Here is a 20,406-nt window from a genome sequence, read left to right as displayed (position 1 = left end):
TATTTATTAATATACTATAGTATTTCTAAAAATTCTAAAGATTTTTCTATTTGATAAAATAAAAAAGAAGTACGAGAAACTTTTAAATAAATAATTACGATAATCAATAATGTACCGATATTTGGATAAAGTAGGTCGAATTCCGACGGGTACGGGAAGAATCGGGCCTTGATCTTGACCGGATCCTGGAGTTTGGGATCCGCAGCTGGAATCTTTGGGATCCGGCAAAGTAGGGAAACCGTAATCTTTAGTAGAGGGATATTCCAATAATTCGAAAACCGCCAGAAGTTCGCCAGCCCTCGAGGCTCCTCTGCTAACATCATACCATTCCAAAGACGGTGGATATTGCGGAGGAATGTAAGACTCGGAGGCAAGTTTGACATGAGGTCGCGCAATTGCCCGACCGATGTACTCTGATTTTCCCTGAAATCGTAAAAAGAAATTTTTATGTGTTTAAATGGAGAATTTATTGATCAACCGTGTGGCTTCTCTATGAGGATGCGAGGAAACTGTGTGAAGGAGAACATTTATTATCTAACTTAACAGATTTAAATTTGATTAAAATATTCAAGGCACTATGAAGAAGTGCAAAATGGTGAAATCTTGGGAGAGAAGGAGTAGATATTTAATATAATTTCTGCAAATTCTATAAAGTAATTATTCTAAGTAAGTAATTAAAACAAAACTATTTGAATTATTAAAGTGAATTCAAATTTTTAAATTTGATGTTAATTTATAACAAATAATAAATTTTTAAGAAATTTATATTTATTAATCAATAGTACACATACGTTACAATAAAATTTACATAAAATAACGATATGAAGAAATCTTTTTCATCGTTGTTTGTAAGAAACGGCTTAGATTGTTGCGAATTTAAATTATAGAAACTGCACAGTAATAAACACTTTTGTGGAATAGAAACAATTTCAACACAAGAAATAATTATAAAAATAATTATAAAGTTATGAATATAAATTCTTTCAACAAATTCTAAATAGATAAAGGTTTGTAGATATTCTTCCGAAATTAATGTATATTTACTATTATAAAAATATTGTTATCGATATATATATTCTTTCCAATAACAACATAGATTCGTTTAAATATATTTTGTGACTAAAATACAAATATTGATAGGTAGAGATATATTTATTTACCACAACAGCATGAAACCAAGTAAGGTAAAGGGAAGTCATATGCGTCATTTGCGGTTGTGCGGTTGTGTAGCTAGAAGTGACTTTCGTCAATTATCGCAGCAATTTCATGACTTGGAAACTTGCAGTCTTCGAAATTCCGAGTTTGCGAATTCTGATATTGCGCAAGTTTATCTATATCCTAACATATAAATAGAGTGCCATGCCGAGCGTATATTGTGTGTGTTTCCGATGTGGGTGTCGTGTGACGTGCGTCGTGTTATTCGGCATCGTATAAATGTCAATATGTTTTATACAAACTGTCAAAGCAGAGCCCTCATGCAGTGTTATGTCCATAGCTACAATATGACTCTGTAAAAAAAACGATTACGAAATCATAGAAGCGATCATTGTTTTCAGTAACGTTTTACGCCTATATCATCAAATTGACGGTAATCAAAAATTGAATCTAAATTTGTAATTAAAATTATATATTTTTCATCGATTTATGCGTTGAATATCTTTTATTTTGGACATTAATCGCATATAAAATAAAATTTATATATTTATTTGTTCAAGAGCTATTTGACGACTCAAAATAATAATCACTTAGTGAATTTGTTAAATGCATAATTACTTTACATGCGTGATTACTTTACAATAAAAAATTCACTAAGTGATTATTACTTCAAATAATTAGCTTTTGAACAAATAGACAGTAAACTTCAGTTTAAAAATAATACGTAAAAATTGTGTTAAGATAGAAAGAATGAGGATAATATAATTAAATAAAGAGATCATTTGACTTACCACTTTATCCTGATCAAATAGCTCGATGACGATGGAGGGTGGATCTTTCTTGATTTCGTCAGCGATGCCATAGATTAAGATATCGTCAAACAGCAGCAATTCGTCCCATGTTGGACTGAGGGTCTCGTCGATCACCTGAGTGCACTTGCAAAACTCACCACAGATAACCCTCGCAAATGGATCCGAGAGACCAGACGCATCGCTGCCGATCAGCGATCTCGCTTGATACATGTGAGCTCTTAATTGAAATTTCTGGCGAGCAATTTAGAACAGCAGAGTTACGCATTTATTTGACGAACTGTGCAGAAATATACGGAAGAAACACATACGTGTTTTTGGACATAGTGAATTACGGTGGGCGGCAAAGCGCGAGGCCTGTCTATGTTCCTTAATTCATGATTGACCTCGTATCCCTTCGGTAAACCTTGAATGAAGTACTTCTTGTGCTTCAATATTCCTAGCCACATATAGATCTGTAATTTCGTTTGGATCGCCCACCCTGAGGGTCCGAATCTTTTTTTACCTGGAAGCTATACATGGGTTCCACTCGAGATGCGAAAATAGCGTAAAATTGAATGCTAACATGTATATGTATATTCTCTAGGATTCTTATTTTACATTTCTTTCATTTTATCCGTATATTATAAAATGTCTCAAAATAAATATTGCAACATTTACAAAATAAATAGTACAATAATCGCTTGAGACACAAATCGCACACAGATATTTCCAGCGTATAATTACATTTTACAGAAAGATTTAAATTTAGATAAAAGAATTAATTTTTTAAAACTTAATTCTTTTTAGTTTTGTCACTTTTATAAGTAAAATAGCGTAAAATTGAATGCTAACATACATATATTCTCTAGGATTTTTATTTTACATTTCTTTCATTTTATCCGTATATTATAAAATGTCTCAAAATAAATATTGCAACATTTATAAAATAAATAATACAATAATCGCGTGAGATACAAATCGCATACAGATATTTCTAGCAATACAATATATAAAACTAAAAAGATCGACATTATTATCTTCAGTAATTTACCTTGAGAAACATAGTTTGTACTTTTCCGCAATGTCGGCCACATTCTTCGTCGACCACCGAGTAAATCAGTTCGCGACCTGGTATTCTCTGGTACGCCACTCGTCTTCCGGAACTGATCACCCAGACGAACACATCCGGTAGGGAGTCTTGCGGCTATAAAAAGATCAAGCAATTCCATTTGATAAAGTACATACTCGATCATACTCGTTTTTATCAAATAAAATTGCTTGAAATACTACTACTGACATCCTCGACGAGAAACTTCAATTTTTGCAGATAGTTGTGGGCTGTCTTCAGTCTTTCTTTGAAGCTGCTTTTAGTCACGAGGGCTTTGAGGTTGCGCGATAAAATCCCAATATTTTCCATCTCCCGCTGACATAATTTTGTACGTTCCTTGTCCAGCTTTGTTTTCCCAACGCCCGGACCGGTCAAGCTAGACTTGCTAATACTGACATATCGATTACAATTTGCGCTGAGTTCCTCGAGAGTAGACTTCAAAAGCTTTTCGCACGTCGAGTCTTCCAAGTGCGATTGAACCTCCGACAATCCTTCCTCCTAGGAAGTATAAAGAAAAGGTTTTATCGGTTTTATGTAAATCTTCTAAATCAAGAACGCTGTGATCTCTTCATTTCATTCAAATAATCATGTTTCCATTAAAAATCTGATTTCCTTAAGAACCTTTTGAAATGTCTGATTTAAATAAATATATTCCTCAAATGATTCTGATAAAATAAAACTGAATATTTAAAAATCATCGAATTTTGAATTATTAATAATGATTAATGTCAACTTATTCTGAAGTAATATAATTTTATTTTTAAAAAAATTCTTTATCTTTTTGCACATTAAATTTGATCGGGTGTTTAATAAATATTTATTATATTTTAAACGAATCAATTTTGATTACTTAATTTAATTAACAATTAATTTGACTACAGACACGCAGTTGTTTTTAAAAAACACCGTGTATAATCTAAGTTAAGGCGGTAGTTCTAATTAATAATTTTAAAGCCGCTTACCAGTTTATCGACAATCTTGCCGATAATATTACTGTTATACATTCGACGTCTATAATCTGGCCATATGCTTCTTACGTGAAGGCATGGCTTGTCGTCCCAGTATGGTAAGAAATAATAAATTTTATCGTGCGTCATTGGTTTACTAGCTGGTGTGGTACTTTGCCAAGATCCAGCGAGAATTTCTTGCAGCTCTTCCTCTTCTCCGCTTGTTCCGCTTTTCAATCCTCCATCGTACATCTATAACAAATAAAATGGGCTTTACCTTTTACAAAGAAAATCTCATAACGTCCTTACAATATTTTACAACAAAATCACATGACGTCCTTACAACATTTTTTTCGGCTTTTTCTTTCTTCCCTCTTAATAAAAAAAAAGTGTTTCCAAAGTATATTATTAAGATAAATTCTTCATTGAGAAAATTTTTAAGTTCATTTTCTAAAGAACTTATAAATTCATTTACCTTGAAACTTTCATTGTGACCGTCGAGAGCATTACCCGCGTTTCCGATCGATATTTCAAAGTACATCGGCTTATCGCCTAGCTTCTTGTCAATCATCGTAGCATCCATGATTGTGGCATATAGAAAAAATTCTTCATTCCTTGCGTAGGCGGTTTCGTTGACTGGCACAGTTAGCTCCACTTCAACTTCCGACGGTGCTATTTCCACGTTATCGGTAATCTCGGTTCGTATCGCTATCAAAAGCCTAAATAAAGAAACAAAAAATAGAAATTATAATTTAACATCTCATTCTACATTAACTTTTTCCTTTTGTATTTGATTTCATTTATTATTATTATTAATGAACTATTGATTTTACTAATTACTTCCGACTTGATTGTTTGTAATTAATATTCATTTAATTATGAGAAATACATAAAATAATGTGCCACATTAATTGTATCGTTTATAAGTGATATAATTTATAACTATTTCATTATATATTATACTAAAATGCTGCACAACCTCGCTCTATATGAAATTCCCTCGCCCAGGCCAGTGTTCAACGTTGAGTGCTCGTCAATGAGACTGTAATCTCTAATGCTACCATAAAGATGGATAAATGCCGGACCAAAGGTCGGCAAGAAGCCTTTTTCACCATCGTTGCTGATCTGCTTAAGGTCGACGAAGTGTGTACCGATGACGGTGGCGTGTACCGGGTCGTTATCGCATAATTGTATCTTTATTCTCTGACATAGAGGAGGAAACATCTCCGTAAAAACTATTTGTTCGTTCCATACTGGAGCATAGCTATGCCTCTTCACGCTTGTTTTCCCCTAAAGTGTCATAAATAGAAAAAATACTTGTCTTTGATATCTAGTACGCTCCATTTAACGTCACTACGTTTTAAGTATAGAATTAATCATTTTACACGGAAATATAAACTAGTATTTAACTTAGTTTTTAACTCTTAATGATTCTGTCAAAATTATGTGCTGTGGGGCAAACTATATTAATAATGTAAAACCATGTCGCGACGATATATATTGTATCTTTCCGAACTTGACGGCGCACCGATTTAACTTTGCCACGACGAAGTCAAAGGACTTATTTCTCTTTGCATATAATAGACTGTCTTTAACGGTACAATGATTAAGGAAAGTCGATTAAGAAGAGCTATTGTTATTTTCTCTAAGTTTTTCAAATTAAAAAATTATGCGATTGCGTATATTTACAAAAATTTTTTAAGTTTAGAAAATATTTATACAAATATTTGTACAAAGGAGATATATATAATTAATCCAAGAAGAGGATGAATTTGAAAATAAGATTCGTCAAATAGAACGAAAAAAAAACGGTTCTGTTAAAGTATCTAAAAATTTAACTGGTTGTGAAAATAATTTGGTTGAGCTAACAAAATAATTATGTAGGACGTTCAAATTAGTTGCCAAAATATCAAAACTTAAACATTAGCTTTTGATTTTTCTCCAATCCTTTTCTAATTATTTTGATAGTCCAACAACATTATTTTCAGATTTGTATTTACCTAAATTTTAACTTTAGCAAAATTATTCTTTCGGTATATATTTTAATAAACTTTTATATCATCTCAAATTATATCGTAAGATAGTAAGATCATTAAGATAAAAAATGCAGCGATAATTATCGCTAGATACTTTTAAATAATTTTATGTAATTGAGATTACTCAAGTATGAATGTATCGCTTACGCTGAGCCCGGCAAAGGACACTTGAACGTATGGATCCACCAGATCTTTCACTTCCCCCGTAAAAGCCTTCTTCACGTTCGCCATAATGCTGCTGTTCATTTTTGGCAAACCGTCAGCTCTGTAAACCTTCACCACGAATCTCGCGCGTTGTCTCTCGATTGGCACACCGTCCGGTAATAAGAGGTTGCCTTCGATGTCATCCTCGTCTTTTTCACTTTTCGGAGGAATTTTCACGGTATCACCCTTGCCAATAACGCTTATGTCACATTTCAGATAGCCTTTCGGTCCACCGGCAACGTCATCCGGATCAGTGAGGAGGGCCCATTTGTGATAGAATTGATGATCTAGGGATAAAATTGATATACACGTGTGTGTGATACGCGATGATTTATCAAAAGAAAAGATAAATTTACAATTAATTTGAGGAGAGTTTACCCTAAAGAGCGGCATGAGACACAATGTTACTTCGAGACAAAAGATTTAATATAAGAATTTCATATTTTGTATTCTTAGAAAAGAAAGTATTTTTAAATATATGAATATATATAAAGCTATGTTTGCGTGGAAAAATAATAGTGACAGAATGAAACGTTAAAAATATAACTTTGATATAAATATTGTAGCTTTTTCATACTATTGTTACCTTTATTTTATATTGTGCTTTCCGTTTTTCTGGGTAAACACTCTAGTTTTTAATTTACAACTCATAATTAAACATTTACTGAGAAATGGACAAAGAGAATATAATAAGCTAAGAATTGAAAAGAGAGATCTGCAAAAAGCCAATAAGCTTTGTTATTTTAGAACATAAAACAGATACAAAAATTACCATCTTTATTTCAATTTTCTGTCCTTGTAGATTTATATTTCTCTCGAGATTTAAATTAAGGACCCAGAGTAATATAAACAATTCCCTATCCTATACATCCAAACATTCACTTTTATTATTTCATTTGAAAATACTCGATAGATTTATCCGAAAACCACGCGCCTCTCACCCACGCATTAATAATTACAACTGTATTCGAAACACGTAGATTGATAAAGGTATCTATTAAAACACGTGCTGCAGATCGTTTTATGTTTTATCGAATATGCGCAATCATCGCTTGTGATGCATTAATTCGAAGCATTCATTTTCTTCTATAAATAAACTAAAAATATCTGATAATAACATCGAACGGCGGGCGTGTTATGCAATCTTAATGCAGTTAAACAGCATAAGATTACATTATAACAGTGTAATAGATATTCTCGAGACCTTTAACCTCTTCATATGTTATTAATTAAGAGTATTGATTACAATATCAAAATATCCATAATATAACCTTTATATAGCTACAAGTAAAATGAAAGGAAAATATGAGCTGCGACAAAATTATCGAATATATTTTTAGTTATTGAATTTATCTATTGAAAAAGGACATACTAACAATATTTTTAAAGTGTTAAAGAGAAGTATTATTAATATCTAAAAATAAAATATTTCACGAATGAAATTATATACTTAATTACACAAAATTTTATATAAAACAATTGATAAACTTTATTTTAAAAATAATATTAAATCTAATATATTAAAAATTATATAAAATGGATGATATTTAATGAAATCTTTAGGAAAGATTATTTTCGAACTTATAATCTATTTAATCAAAAAAATAACATGTACAATATAATTTTGAAAAGTATACCCCAACAATGAATAAATTTAGAAACGTATTTATGATCGTCAGCTAGAATTTTCAAGGCGAACATCACAAGCGACTTTTTGTCAATACGAAGAAGTCAAACCGAAAAGAATCGATGTGAGTAATTAGAGCGGAAGTTCATTCACGAGCAATTTATTACATCTTCATGCGATCGTACGGGTCACCGTAAAATTTTTACCTGTCATACAATACTTTAGTGTGTGCGAGATCGCGTAGTTCAGGATTAACTTGGATACACATTTACGATATGTAACATGCGTTAGAACATCCATATACGTGGAGGTGAAAAGCCTAGCATGCTGACTCGCGATAAAAATAGAGCATTTGTTTTCGCAACGAACGTCGAATGTAACAAATGATGATTGATATTTTTTCATCGGTAATCTGCAGTTTTCCTAACAATTCCCTTCGATAAATTGCGATCATACATGATATAACTCTGCTAGATTTCAATGCTACACAGTACGTTTCAGTTGTATTGTGCTAATTGACAGAATAAATTGTTTTGCATTGTGGAAGATTACAATATGTTCTATTTTAAATATATTGTTTTCAAATGGGTGTGCTTGCTAATTAGGAATTCTGCATAAGAACGCTTTGGCTTTGAAAGCGCCTTTATGCAACAGGATATGCTGAAAGTAATATAACGTCCATTAACAATTTAAATGATTGCTCATTTGCAAACGATTTTGCATATAATAATTGAAACGTACCATAAAGTTTTGAAGTATAAATAAAAATAATACATATTGTGAAATATCGAGAAGTAAAACACCATTTACTAACATGTGTGTGTTGATTACTACAGACACAAAGTAAAGTACGCAAATTGCTACTATAAAAATGAGATTAAACATATTTGTGCAAAGTTAATTAATACTTTTAAGCAACAAACATTATCAACAACCTGTTTACTGATTAAATTTAACAAAGAAGAACAATTCGTAAAAAATTTGGTTTCTTCATCTTAAGCATGCGATTATCTATAATCACGAAACGTGAAGTTTAATACGTTCAGGAAACATCTTAAATAAAATCGCAAGGCTATTAAGAAAATTAACGAGATTGAGATTAATAGGATTTAATCATTAGAAAATAGTATAATGCGTTATAACAAATATATGCTTCTTCAAATTCTTGTTTTTATACTCTTGAAGTTATAGCGCAAAAGAATATTTTCCTTGCAAACATGGGGCTTCGGAATTCGCAGATAGAGTGCAGAGAATGATGTAATAAAGAACTTTGTTTTGAGAATATTTTCCGATAAAATGAAGTGCACTTGCCAGGATCGCATACCAAGTCTCATACCAGGTGTACTATTTGAAAATTTAATCCGCGCGTAACAATAAAATGTTTTAAATGTAGTCTCAAATATCAAAGGTCTGATATTTAAAGCAACAAAACTTTTTGTTGCAATCAAAATTGATTGCGTATTTTAGATATATATACTAGTAGAGAATATAGACATTCGAGACACAACTGATTAGTTTACATTTTGATTGACATTCGCGTTCATTTTATACTTTTAAAGCTTCTTATTTAGATAATTCACATTTTAAATGATATTTTTTAAATACTAATGATAAGTTTAATATTTTGCATATTCAATGTAATCTCCAGTGTATTTTATCGATTATACGAGAAATATAATATTTCGTTCCAGTTCAACGTAAGTTTCTCTCGGAGAAGGAAATTTCTCCGAGTACACCGAGCATTAGACTCGTCTGGTCTCTGGACAATGTGAAACCTGTACCTGGTTGTGCCCATACCGTCGCGATGTCTAATTTAAAGCTGCCCAGCGTTAGATTAGCGCGCAAGAGATTCCGCGATTGCTGCACCTGCGTATTATTAAAAGATGTGCTGTTTGAGCTATTGTCTCATCTCCTCTCATTTGCTTTCTTATCTTGATCGTCAAGCATTTCATCTGTCGTCTAATATTCATTCGTCGGTTATAATTCCCAAACGGAATTTAAATGTTCTTTGGTTAAGCCCATTTCCAATAATCGATTTCCGATATTTATCTATATGTACCCATTGAATGTAATTGCAAGCGACAAAGATGTAATGGAGCGAAATTATTCACTATTATTCAGCGCGCATTTATCGCGTGACTAACTGCGTATTCCAAATGTACTAAATATATCAGGGCGAATTAATTAAATCTTCTGAGTTCTAAAGCATAAATTAATACATGCGAATAAACTCACCGACAGAGTAATAATTTTATCGAAGAGCATAACAGGCGGCATGTGGAAATCGAAGACAAAATACTGAAAATATAAACGAAAGAAAATAATTAGTAGATACGAAAAGATTCGTTAATACATAAATAATAATGATAATAATTTTTTTTCGGAAATAATCTCATTTCTCCGAAACAATCGCAATTTTTAATAATTCGAGAGAGCTACGAAAAAAGCAAAGGCTCTGTAAAAAGTACCATTTATCTCATTTCATTAATATAGTAGTATTGTACCCAAATTCATGTCACATAAATCCGATAATTAAACAATATGGTCTGTATGCAGAACGTGCTTTTATCGATAAATGCTTGCTTTTATCTTTTAAATTTTATAGTATGTATATGATATGAACTACATCAATAGTATGTTGTAACGATAGGCTAAATTGCGCACAAAATTGTTATAAGAGTGTTCTGAATATGGGTCTATCACCGGTATTCATCATCAGTTCTTATTTTAAAACCATCTTAAAAACGTTTTAAGTCAATAACTAATACGGCTCTTGTGATCGACTATAGTTAAGGCCATAAATATAAGAACCAATTATGAATATTGGCTTATATTTGCTTCTTACTTCGTTGTAATACGGGCAATTTGTGGACTCCTTGACGCTTGTATATTTGCGTTGATCTCCAATTTGTACGCAGACCACTGGATCCATATTGAGACCGGCGAGTTGTCGCGCTTCTATGATAGTAACGCAGACTTGATAATCTTGAGCTTTTAACACGCTCTGCCAGGTATCGCTCGTCTGTGAAACGAGGAAAGTTCGCGTTGATTTAACTCAATTTAAAGCTTGAATTGTGAGGCACAGAATATGAAATGGCACGTGTCGTTGAATTCTGAGAAGGAAGTATTGCTTTACATACAATGCTTTCTGTAATCTAACGAAGAGAAAGAAAATATGCCTTCATCATATTTCAACTATTTTAATTCTCTTATGTAGTGATTCATCGTTTAAAATTATTGTATTTAATCAGAGAGTAATGTGATACGTTTTGAACGTAATAATAAATCCAAAAAGATTTTAATTTAAGAAATTATTAGGAAAGTTTACATTGACGGATCGAATTTAAGAAAAATTTTCTGCACAAAAATGTTTTCTTTTTATGTAGCTTAAAGTGAAGTCATGTATCTGTTCGTATAAAGGAAATTCTATTATTTCGTTTCTCTTAACATTAGAAGCTCTGAATAAAATTTCAGTAACCGTATATTTGAAACGATCATTTAACTTTTTTTGCTCAGTGCGTCGCGTGCCGTTTTAGCGAGCGGTCGGTGTCACGTGTGATGTTGACATGTCTGACTTCGACGATTACATCCCTATCATTGTCATAGATTTTCACACCTGTCATGCATTGCGACGGTTCTCATTTCCTGTTCGGATGCGTTGTCAGCACTTGACTATGTTTCTTAACATCGGTTTGATTGCCCCATCGCATATACAACATTAAACTACGTCGAGATCCATCACATTTGCTGATTTCCGCGTTAAAAATGTTGCGTCACTGAATGTTATCGATTTATTATTATTTTTTTGTTGTATTCTTTTATGTCTTTTATATTATATTCTTTTTACATCTGAGGAGGGCTCAAACCAGCAGCCGAACTTTTTCGCCATTTATTTTGTTTATTTTGTTTATACATAAAGAGTCTTTACACCGCTGTTATTTAATTTTTTTTATTTTAAGAAAAATGAAAAAGCATTCTTTAGCTTTGGATAATAATAAGAATAGTATTGTACTTTCCTTTGATCTTAGTCGACAACTACATTTCCTTAGCTTCATTTGCTCTCTTCTTTTTTTGACTGCTATCTTTGATCTATATATACATTGTGATCTTTTGAGTACGCAGAATAAACTTATCAACTTTTATTATATATAATTTTTTATTTTTTGAAACAATGGATTTTAAATTTGTAGTGTGATCAATTAAGATCCGTGTTTTTTCCTCAGTCTGAGGAATATCATCAATAATCGATTTTGCACAATGGTAATATGTAATATTTGATCTATGATAAAATTGTTATAAATGTAACATGTAATCTTGATGTACAGTAGCGAAAGTATATATCTCATTTAAAAATTTTTTTGAGAATAACTTGGTTTAAAGTGCATCAATCTCTATTACAATATATTATATTTTGATGGTAAGTATAGCTTACTAGACAAGTGATTTTCATCAAATAATAAAAATAATAACAGGTAAAAAATGAATTTTATTTAAAAATTAATTATTAAAAATTAATAAAACAACTAAAATTAATTTTATTTGAAATTGCAAAAGTAAGTTAAATTGAATAATAAATAATGATAGAATAAGACTACTGATTGTGCCTAATAAACAGAGCGTAGTAAACAGAGCGCAAAAATTAAAAATTAAATAACAAATTTTGAATTACCATAACAAGTCTAAATGCTAGCAATATTATGAAACACTAATTATTAAAACCAGTTTGTAATTGTAAAACAAAAGAAACAAAAAAATACGATTTTATGAAAATCAATAGAGGTTTCAAAAATCATGGTATATCTTGTCAAACTTCGTACATGTATCAAATAAATATAAAATATTTTTAGAGACAACTCTCACTTCACGTAAAATGATTACGTGCACGTGCGAAATGTTAATATCTTCTGCAATACATCTTGCTTAGATGACTATGATACTGAAACCGGTTGTTGCAAAAAGAAAATACAAATAATTTTGTATAAAAGTTTCTCTCGCGCTCTTCTTTCGTAATTTAAGTTTACCCTTTTAAGATCGATCGACTTCAATCTCATTGAAAGATAATTGCGTCGTCATTTACGGATAATTGCTGCGTCAGTGTTATCGTAAAATGCTTAATACAATTTGCTGTGACGTTTTGAAATTACTTTATTATGCAAGAGCTGCGTTTCCTCTAGAAACATCCATTTGACAATATTCTTATCAGAACAAAAAATAAAGAGTAAGTAACATTCTTATTGCAATACCTTATAAGGTTCAAATAAGTAAAGATATAAACGTTAAATAATAATATAAACTTTTTTTTATGGAAAATATAATATAAGAAAAAGATATTAAATACACAATTTGTAATATACCAAAAAATAAAATAAATATGTATACAAAACTTCTGTTTGATACAATAATTATTTTTAAATTTTTGTGTTTTCAATGTGCTATTATGTAAGATACATATTGCTCGGTTTACAGTAATAAATCAAATTCTGTATTTAACATTCTAATTAACATATGTAGCGTGGCGTAAATCATTAATCATTAGAGATATTATACAGAGATATTAGAGATATTATACAACCTTAGGCTTGGATCTCTTGGCCGGTTTTACAACTACTTCCTCCTGTTCAGGGTTGGCGCTTAGCTGACTGTCATTATCGGACGCACTTGTTTCGAGGGATGTCATAGAATTCGTTCGTGAAGGCTCATTTGAAGTTGGACAGCTAGAGTCCCGTCTATCAAGGAGTTCTCTCGTTTCCGAGTTGCTGTCACAAGATCGAGTACGTGGGGGTCTCTGCTTTCCCAATTTCAGCAGGGATCGCACGCTTTTCAAAGTGGTACTCCTAAAGGAAATGGATCCATGAAGGAATCCAATATATAAATATACCAGAGAATAAACACTTTTCTGAAGATCAAATACTGTTAGAAATGTAGAGACAAGATGGTTTCTAAAAATCAATTATATTATGCAATTTGAAATTGATTAAAATACATAATATAGTGTAATTAAAAAATTAATTTAAAATAATATTTAGAATAAATATATATATAGTTTTTTATTTTACCTTTCATATTTTTTTGCAACATTTTATTGTTTAAAATTGCAAGCAAGAGAGAGAGAGAGAGAGAGAGAGAGAGAGAGAGAGAGAGAGAGAGAGAAATAAAATTTTATTAAACATTTTTAAAAATTTATTTTCTGATTTAAGTATGTACTAATATTAGTAGAAACAAATTTATTTTTGGTTTTATTTCTTCGTATTATTTTTCGCAACGTAAATATAACTTTTCTCTTTTCCAGGTAACTCGGAAAGTGAGTTTCTAGCACCTTATATTGTTTCCGTCAGGCTTCTTACCGTTACACACCGAGAACTTCGGTGATCCTGACCCGATGACGTCACTCACTTTAAGCCGCAATAACCGTATACACAATATACAATGGCGGATTAAAAATACCTGATATTACACAACGTTCAAATTAAATTTCAAATCTCTTAATCTATAAGCTAATTTTAACAAAATGAAAAATTTCGAAAAAACAATAAGTTTTTAATTCTTACATATTGTTAAAGTAGTTAAAACAAAGCGAATATAAAGAGATAATTGTACTACTAGGATGTTTAATATCTTTAAACAATGCTTACATTTGCAAATTATATTTTATGTTTTATTTTATCTCATTTATTAACATTTTATAAAATTATTAAAAGCTTGGAAAAGTAAATTTTAAAAACTCAAACACAAAATTACAAACCCAGCAGGCAATTTTGTTTGAATTTTTGAAACTTACTTTTTCAAGCTTTTAATAATTTTATAAAATGTTAATAAATGAGATAAATAAAATATAAAATATAATTTGCAAATTCTCTCTTTTCTGTAATTTGTTGATGGAAACATTTGTTGTACTACTAGCTGAAACGAGGATGAAATTGATGAGGGATTCGGGTCTCATGATATGTTGCATCCGTATACTGCTCCTAGCACCGATCCTTGTCGATTATAACAAGGGGAAACCTGTGGGCGGTTTTGCGAACGAGGATATGTCATAGGCATGTACGCGTATGGACGATCATGAGTTACATTCGATTACGTCCTCGCATTGAGAGGCAGTGACAGGAATTGCCATGGCATTCCCAGTAGAGTTTAATCCTCTTGCGAGACATAAAAAATAGCTTTCTTTACAACGTGTCTGGATAAGATCCATAGTAATACCTACATGGAGTAATATAAGCGCCATAGCTTCTTTTTATTCTGAGAAGGTAAAAGAAAATAGAAAAATATGAGATCAATTTAATAAGATCAAAAAAATTTTGCAGCAAAAGTTATTCGTTACGAAGTTGCTTGAAGTTTTAATGACATTATTTATTGTATAATAAAAAAATATTAAAATTTTATAATATTATTTAATTTTTTTTTCTTTATCTCTTTCTTCTTCTTTGTTGTCCAAAAAGTTTTTCAGATATTATGCTTTTCGATTATGCTGCTCACAATTAATACTTAGTTTTGTAACGTTTATATTAAATCTGCTTGAATTCAATGCCTCATAATTTACATATTTGTCCTGTTCAGCTTTTGATTTATTATTTTTATGTTATTTTACTTTATTTTTATTCTATTGCATTTTTGGTTTATTTCTATTATACCTTTAATATTTATGTCAAAACAATATCTTAATGTACTTCATAAATCTCAATTCTTAAGAAGAATTTCTTATCCTGATATGCTTAAATTGATAACGCTGCATCATTAGCATTATCATCATCATCATTTCTCTCTCTCTCTCTCTCTCTCTCTCTCTCTCTCTCTCTCTCTCTCTCTTAATATTAAAAATAATTAAAAATTTCAGTTATATACAGATATATATAAACAAAAATATATATATGTGTGTAATATCATGTAACAATACTAATATTTGTGGTTAGTATTTTATATTTCTTGTCTTACACCAATATCTCATAACAATAAATCACCAATTTCGTATTTTACATATCGCCCAGGGTACACATGTACAAAAATAATATTATGTATCTCGCGTTTGTCTCTTCTGACCTTTCTATGGTGAAAAGGTTCGCCTAGATCGTCGTGATAATGAACTTTAACACATCACCAACATCATCGACACTATCGAACGGTCTATCACCCTTATTGAGCAATCTTTTCACGTTTCGGTGATGTTGATACGTAATAACACATAGTGCTTAATAATGTCGAGAGCTGCCGCTTAATTAGTAATTAAAGTAGTTGTAGGAAATTTGTAAAAATTGCATTTATGAATCTCTTTAATTAACAACTCATTTAAAATTTATTAAAATTTTAAAATTTTTAATGGAAATTTAAGTGCAGTAAAAAATGAGTATAATTTGTGGAATATGAGAGTAAAAAATAAATTTTAACGAAATATTAATCGGATGCAAAATTCTTGGAAAAATGAACGTTAAGCAAACTTTCTAAAAATATATTAAATTTTTTTATAATTTTCATCATTTAAATAAAAAAAAATTAGATGCAGTTTATACATCTCGACGTACAGGGTATTTCAGAATTGTGACACAAACTTTAAAAGATGGTACAATACATCTCATTTAAAAAATCAACTTTTGTTAAAAAAAACTGTGTCTTCTGACACATTTTTAAGCAATTATGTATTTTATGTTAGATCAGTACCTTCGTATCTAATCGATTGCACAGCAACACTGAGCGTAACGCGCTTTACAATATTAATCCATATTTTGTTTTTTGTTTTTGCAGAAATAAAATCAAAGGTTCAGTATTGTCAGATATCATGTGTGACCGGACCCGTAACTCCTTAAAAATGCGTCGGAGAACACAAATTTCTTAATTAATTTTTTTGAAAATCTATTATCCCCTAGAGAGTTTATCCCATAGGGAAACACTCTTTAAAACACTCTCTGTATTAAAAATAATGTAATAAAGAAAAAAATAATTGGGTCAATAACATATCAATTATTTTACAGAAGTGGCTAAAAAGTATGTGATTATAAATTTCTGCTAAATAAGATATGTTTTCGTAGTTTTTTACAATTCCGAGTTCAAACGAAATAAGAAATAGTAAAATGTAATTTTTATGCTTTTGCTGATATATGAAAGTAAATGTTAACGAAGATACATCACGGCGTAGATGTCTCGTGAAAATGAACATGAGATGCGAAGCTCCTGAATATAATACGTCATGTAGTTTATTTTCGTGCAGTTCTAAGCTTAAATTAACAGAAAAATTGCATTTAAAAAACAAGGTTCAAGATAGAGGTTTCATGTTTCGCAATTATATTTATGTATGTATCTATGTAAAATCATAATTATGATTTCCGCATATATAATAATTCTTGATTCTTTATATTCTTATAAGCGCGTGAAAATACGTGTTAATATTAATTTTTAATTATTATTTTATTATAAATGATTGTAGTTATTTAACGCAGTTAACGCTCGATTAGTTCTTCTTTTAATTTTTGTATATAAAATCAGCAGTAATAAGAACTTACCGTAATTGTAATTACGTTTTGCATGGTACTTGGAATATAAATACGTGATTTAAATAATAATTTTAAAAAAGAACAATCTGTATTTCAATTTACAATTATTATGCATGAATTTTATATTGAATAGCGATAATTAAACTGTGATATAATTAAACGTAACAAAGACGTAGCGATAAAATTAGAAATTTTAATGGACAATTGTGATTAAATATATATAGTATTACAATACTATGCATTATAAAGATTATGCATTTCGCGGGTTTTCTCCGTGTCCAGATCCATTCTTGGAATGCCAACGTTTCGTGAACCTTGCAGTTCACTTCATCAGGGCTAGGAGCAGCCTGAAACTGAGATGTTCCTCCGGGCCGTTCCTTTTTACATTATTCTTCTTCTTTCTCTTATAACAATCAATTTTATAAACAAACTTCAGAAGCGGCGATGGGCTCTCCTATTTCTCCTGTAATCGTCAACATCTTCATGACGCATTTTGAGAAAACATCCAAAAAACCAGAAGTTTATTTTCGTTATGTAAATTACACATTCGTGATATGGAGACACGGCAGAGCCGTAAATTCCTTATTTTCCTTAACAATTAACATCCAAATATCCACTTCACTATAGACATACAGGAAAACGGAAAACTCCCCTTTCTAAATCTTCTTGTCTCTAAAAAAGCTGACGGTACCTTAAGCCATCAAGTGTACAGAAAATCAACACACAGATAGATACCTACACGCCAAGTCGCACCAGCATCCAGCACAAAAACAATCAGTAATCAACTCACTTGTACATAGAGTTTTTACCATCTCTGACAAAGAACATCTACAGACAGAACTCAACTACCTAAAACTAGCCTTACAGTAAAACGACACGACAAAAAAAACATAATCAAAATAATCAATAAACATGCAAACAAAACAACGGCGTCTGATACACAACCAGACGAAAGAATCCTATCTATTCTCCCATATGTCAAAGGAACAACAGACCAGATTGACAGGATATTAAACAAACACAATATCCGAATTATCTTCAAATCACTTAAAAAGATCAAGGACAAATCTTAAGAAATAATCCTAAAGACTTCCACTCAGCTCCGCAGGAGTATAACAAAATACCTTGTTCCTGCAAGTAAGTATACATTGAAGAAACATTGAGAGAATGGTCAACCTATGAATAAAAGAACACTAACGTGATGTTAGGCTAAAACACGGCACGCAGTCGACATTATCAGAACACCACATTGAAACAGAACATCAAATACTGTTTGACAAAACGATCACGATAGCCAAAATTATCATCATACTTTCCAAAAAAGTATAGAAAAGCCATAGAAATACAAAAATACACTAACGATCTAAATAGAGATAATGACAACATAAATAAAATATGGAAGATCATTCTTCCGGTTATTGAAGACCGACGAATTTCACCCACCTCTCTCCCGTCCAAATAATTCTCTTCTCCCCCCCCCCTCCTCATCACTCCACAAGCAGCGTAATATAAAAAGGAACGGCCCGGAGGAACAGCTCAGTATCAGGCTGCTCCTCGCCTTGAAATGGACTGTAAGGTTCACGAAACGTTGGCATTCCAAAAATGGATCTGAACACGGAAAAAATCCGTGAAACACATAATCTTTATATAGAAAGCACCCATGGAAACCTCAAGAATACTGTGCATTATAAAAAATTTTTTAAATAGATTTTTTAAATATATTTTTATGAATAAAAAATTTTTTCTATAAAATTTTACTCGCATATTTCTCGTTGGTTTAGTATTATTTATTGTTCATTTAATATTTAATTTCGTCCTTTTAATAGATTTATCAGTTTCCAAATAAATGTAATACACAGTCCAATATATGAATAATTTTAACATATATAGTTTGTGTTGGCCCCCTCGGCGGTGTACTCTCGTACATCTCCGAGAGTATATCAAATATGTTTTGATGTAATTTAACAGGAATGATGTAATGTAACTATATCTCGTAATTATGTTTATATTTCAAACACAATTTGAGTAAGAAAGAAAATGGTTATGAAATAGGTGAGAGGTTGTGGAATACCACGATATCTGATATTGCTGTGCTGCAATCTCTGGGAGCAACCGTCAAAATTACTTCTTTATAATTTGCTTAAACATTATAATTAACATGACTACTATTTATTTAGTGTTTATTGTGATGTCATAAAAGCTGCATTTTAATTTTGCAGATAGAGAGTAATATTATAATTATGTTTAGGTAGAACTCTTAATGTATGTAACACTAATTTATATACAAAATTAATTTACAAAAAACTGAAGAAGGGAAAAAGATTATGGAATAGTAGTAATTTTGAAATGTATACTTGTATTAATTTTATAACTTTGTTCTAGCTTAGAAGTTGAACGTTAGCTTTTAAATAATATTGTATATTATTAAACTTTTCGTAACAAAGTGTGCAATGCATTCACTTGACACAAGACATTGATATATGTCTCTTGATATATGTATATTATTTCTACGTTATATATTAGATATTGGTACTTATACTGGGGCAAAAAATTATGAAGCATGACATTTCATTGTGTCTAAATAATAAATTGATCAATTTTAGATGAGTCATTATTACTATATGTCCAAAAAACAATGTTATTTCAACATTAATAATCGCCTTGATGACATTATTACAGAATGCAAATGCTGATGGATTTTGATTACACCAGCGAAGATAATTTTATGAATAAAGAATGTGCGTGACTTATTTGCATATTTTGAAAGTGGTGAGAGCTTAATTTGAACGAGAAACGTTTATAAGTTTTAACAAGATATGAATGAAATTGAGTAATATATGACTTCGTAAACTTTAAAAAGTCACATCTATATATAATAATTTGCAAATTGCTAAATTTATATTTTTGGTAGTTATAAGAAAATATATATTTCTTGGTTTTTTATGAATTTTTTTAAGAATAACAAAATTTTCATTTTACTTCCGTTCATTTTTAGAATAATTTTAATATTTTTTCAGTGTGCAGATATATTTTAATATTACATAAATAAAAAATGG

At 30.7% G+C, this 20,406-nt stretch overlaps 1 protein-coding gene across 1 annotated transcript in view; it reads right to left on the bottom strand.

Moving 5' to 3' along the window:
* The window catches only part of LOC108747008 (otoferlin-like), a 41,871-nt gene that overhangs the window by 7,114 nt on the left and 14,351 nt on the right, over positions 1–20,406 (bottom strand). Inside the window, exons 5-17 of the mRNA XM_018484210.1 lie at positions 13,441–13,702; positions 10,714–10,890; positions 10,104–10,166; positions 9,650–9,734; positions 6,185–6,528; positions 4,981–5,291; positions 4,477–4,720; positions 4,017–4,253; positions 3,244–3,552; positions 2,998–3,150; positions 2,276–2,476; positions 1,947–2,198; positions 116–423 (exon numbers count right to left, since the gene is read on the bottom strand). Coding sequence (XP_018339712.1) covers positions 116–423; positions 1,947–2,198; positions 2,276–2,476; positions 2,998–3,150; positions 3,244–3,552; positions 4,017–4,253; positions 4,477–4,720; positions 4,981–5,291; positions 6,185–6,528; positions 9,650–9,734; positions 10,104–10,166; positions 10,714–10,890; positions 13,441–13,702 — 2,946 coding nt within the window. The remainder of the gene's footprint in view (positions 1–115; positions 424–1,946; positions 2,199–2,275; positions 2,477–2,997; positions 3,151–3,243; positions 3,553–4,016; positions 4,254–4,476; positions 4,721–4,980; positions 5,292–6,184; positions 6,529–9,649; positions 9,735–10,103; positions 10,167–10,713; positions 10,891–13,440; positions 13,703–20,406) is intronic.

The sequence above is a fragment of the Trachymyrmex septentrionalis genome, unplaced genomic scaffold (genome assembly GCF_001594115.1).
Source record: "Trachymyrmex septentrionalis isolate Tsep2-gDNA-1 unplaced genomic scaffold, Tsep1.0 scaffold19, whole genome shotgun sequence".
Taxonomy (NCBI): domain Eukaryota; kingdom Metazoa; phylum Arthropoda; class Insecta; order Hymenoptera; family Formicidae; genus Trachymyrmex; species Trachymyrmex septentrionalis.
Note: the sequence above shows the minus strand (reverse complement) of the source record. Positions and strands in the feature narration are given on the sequence as shown.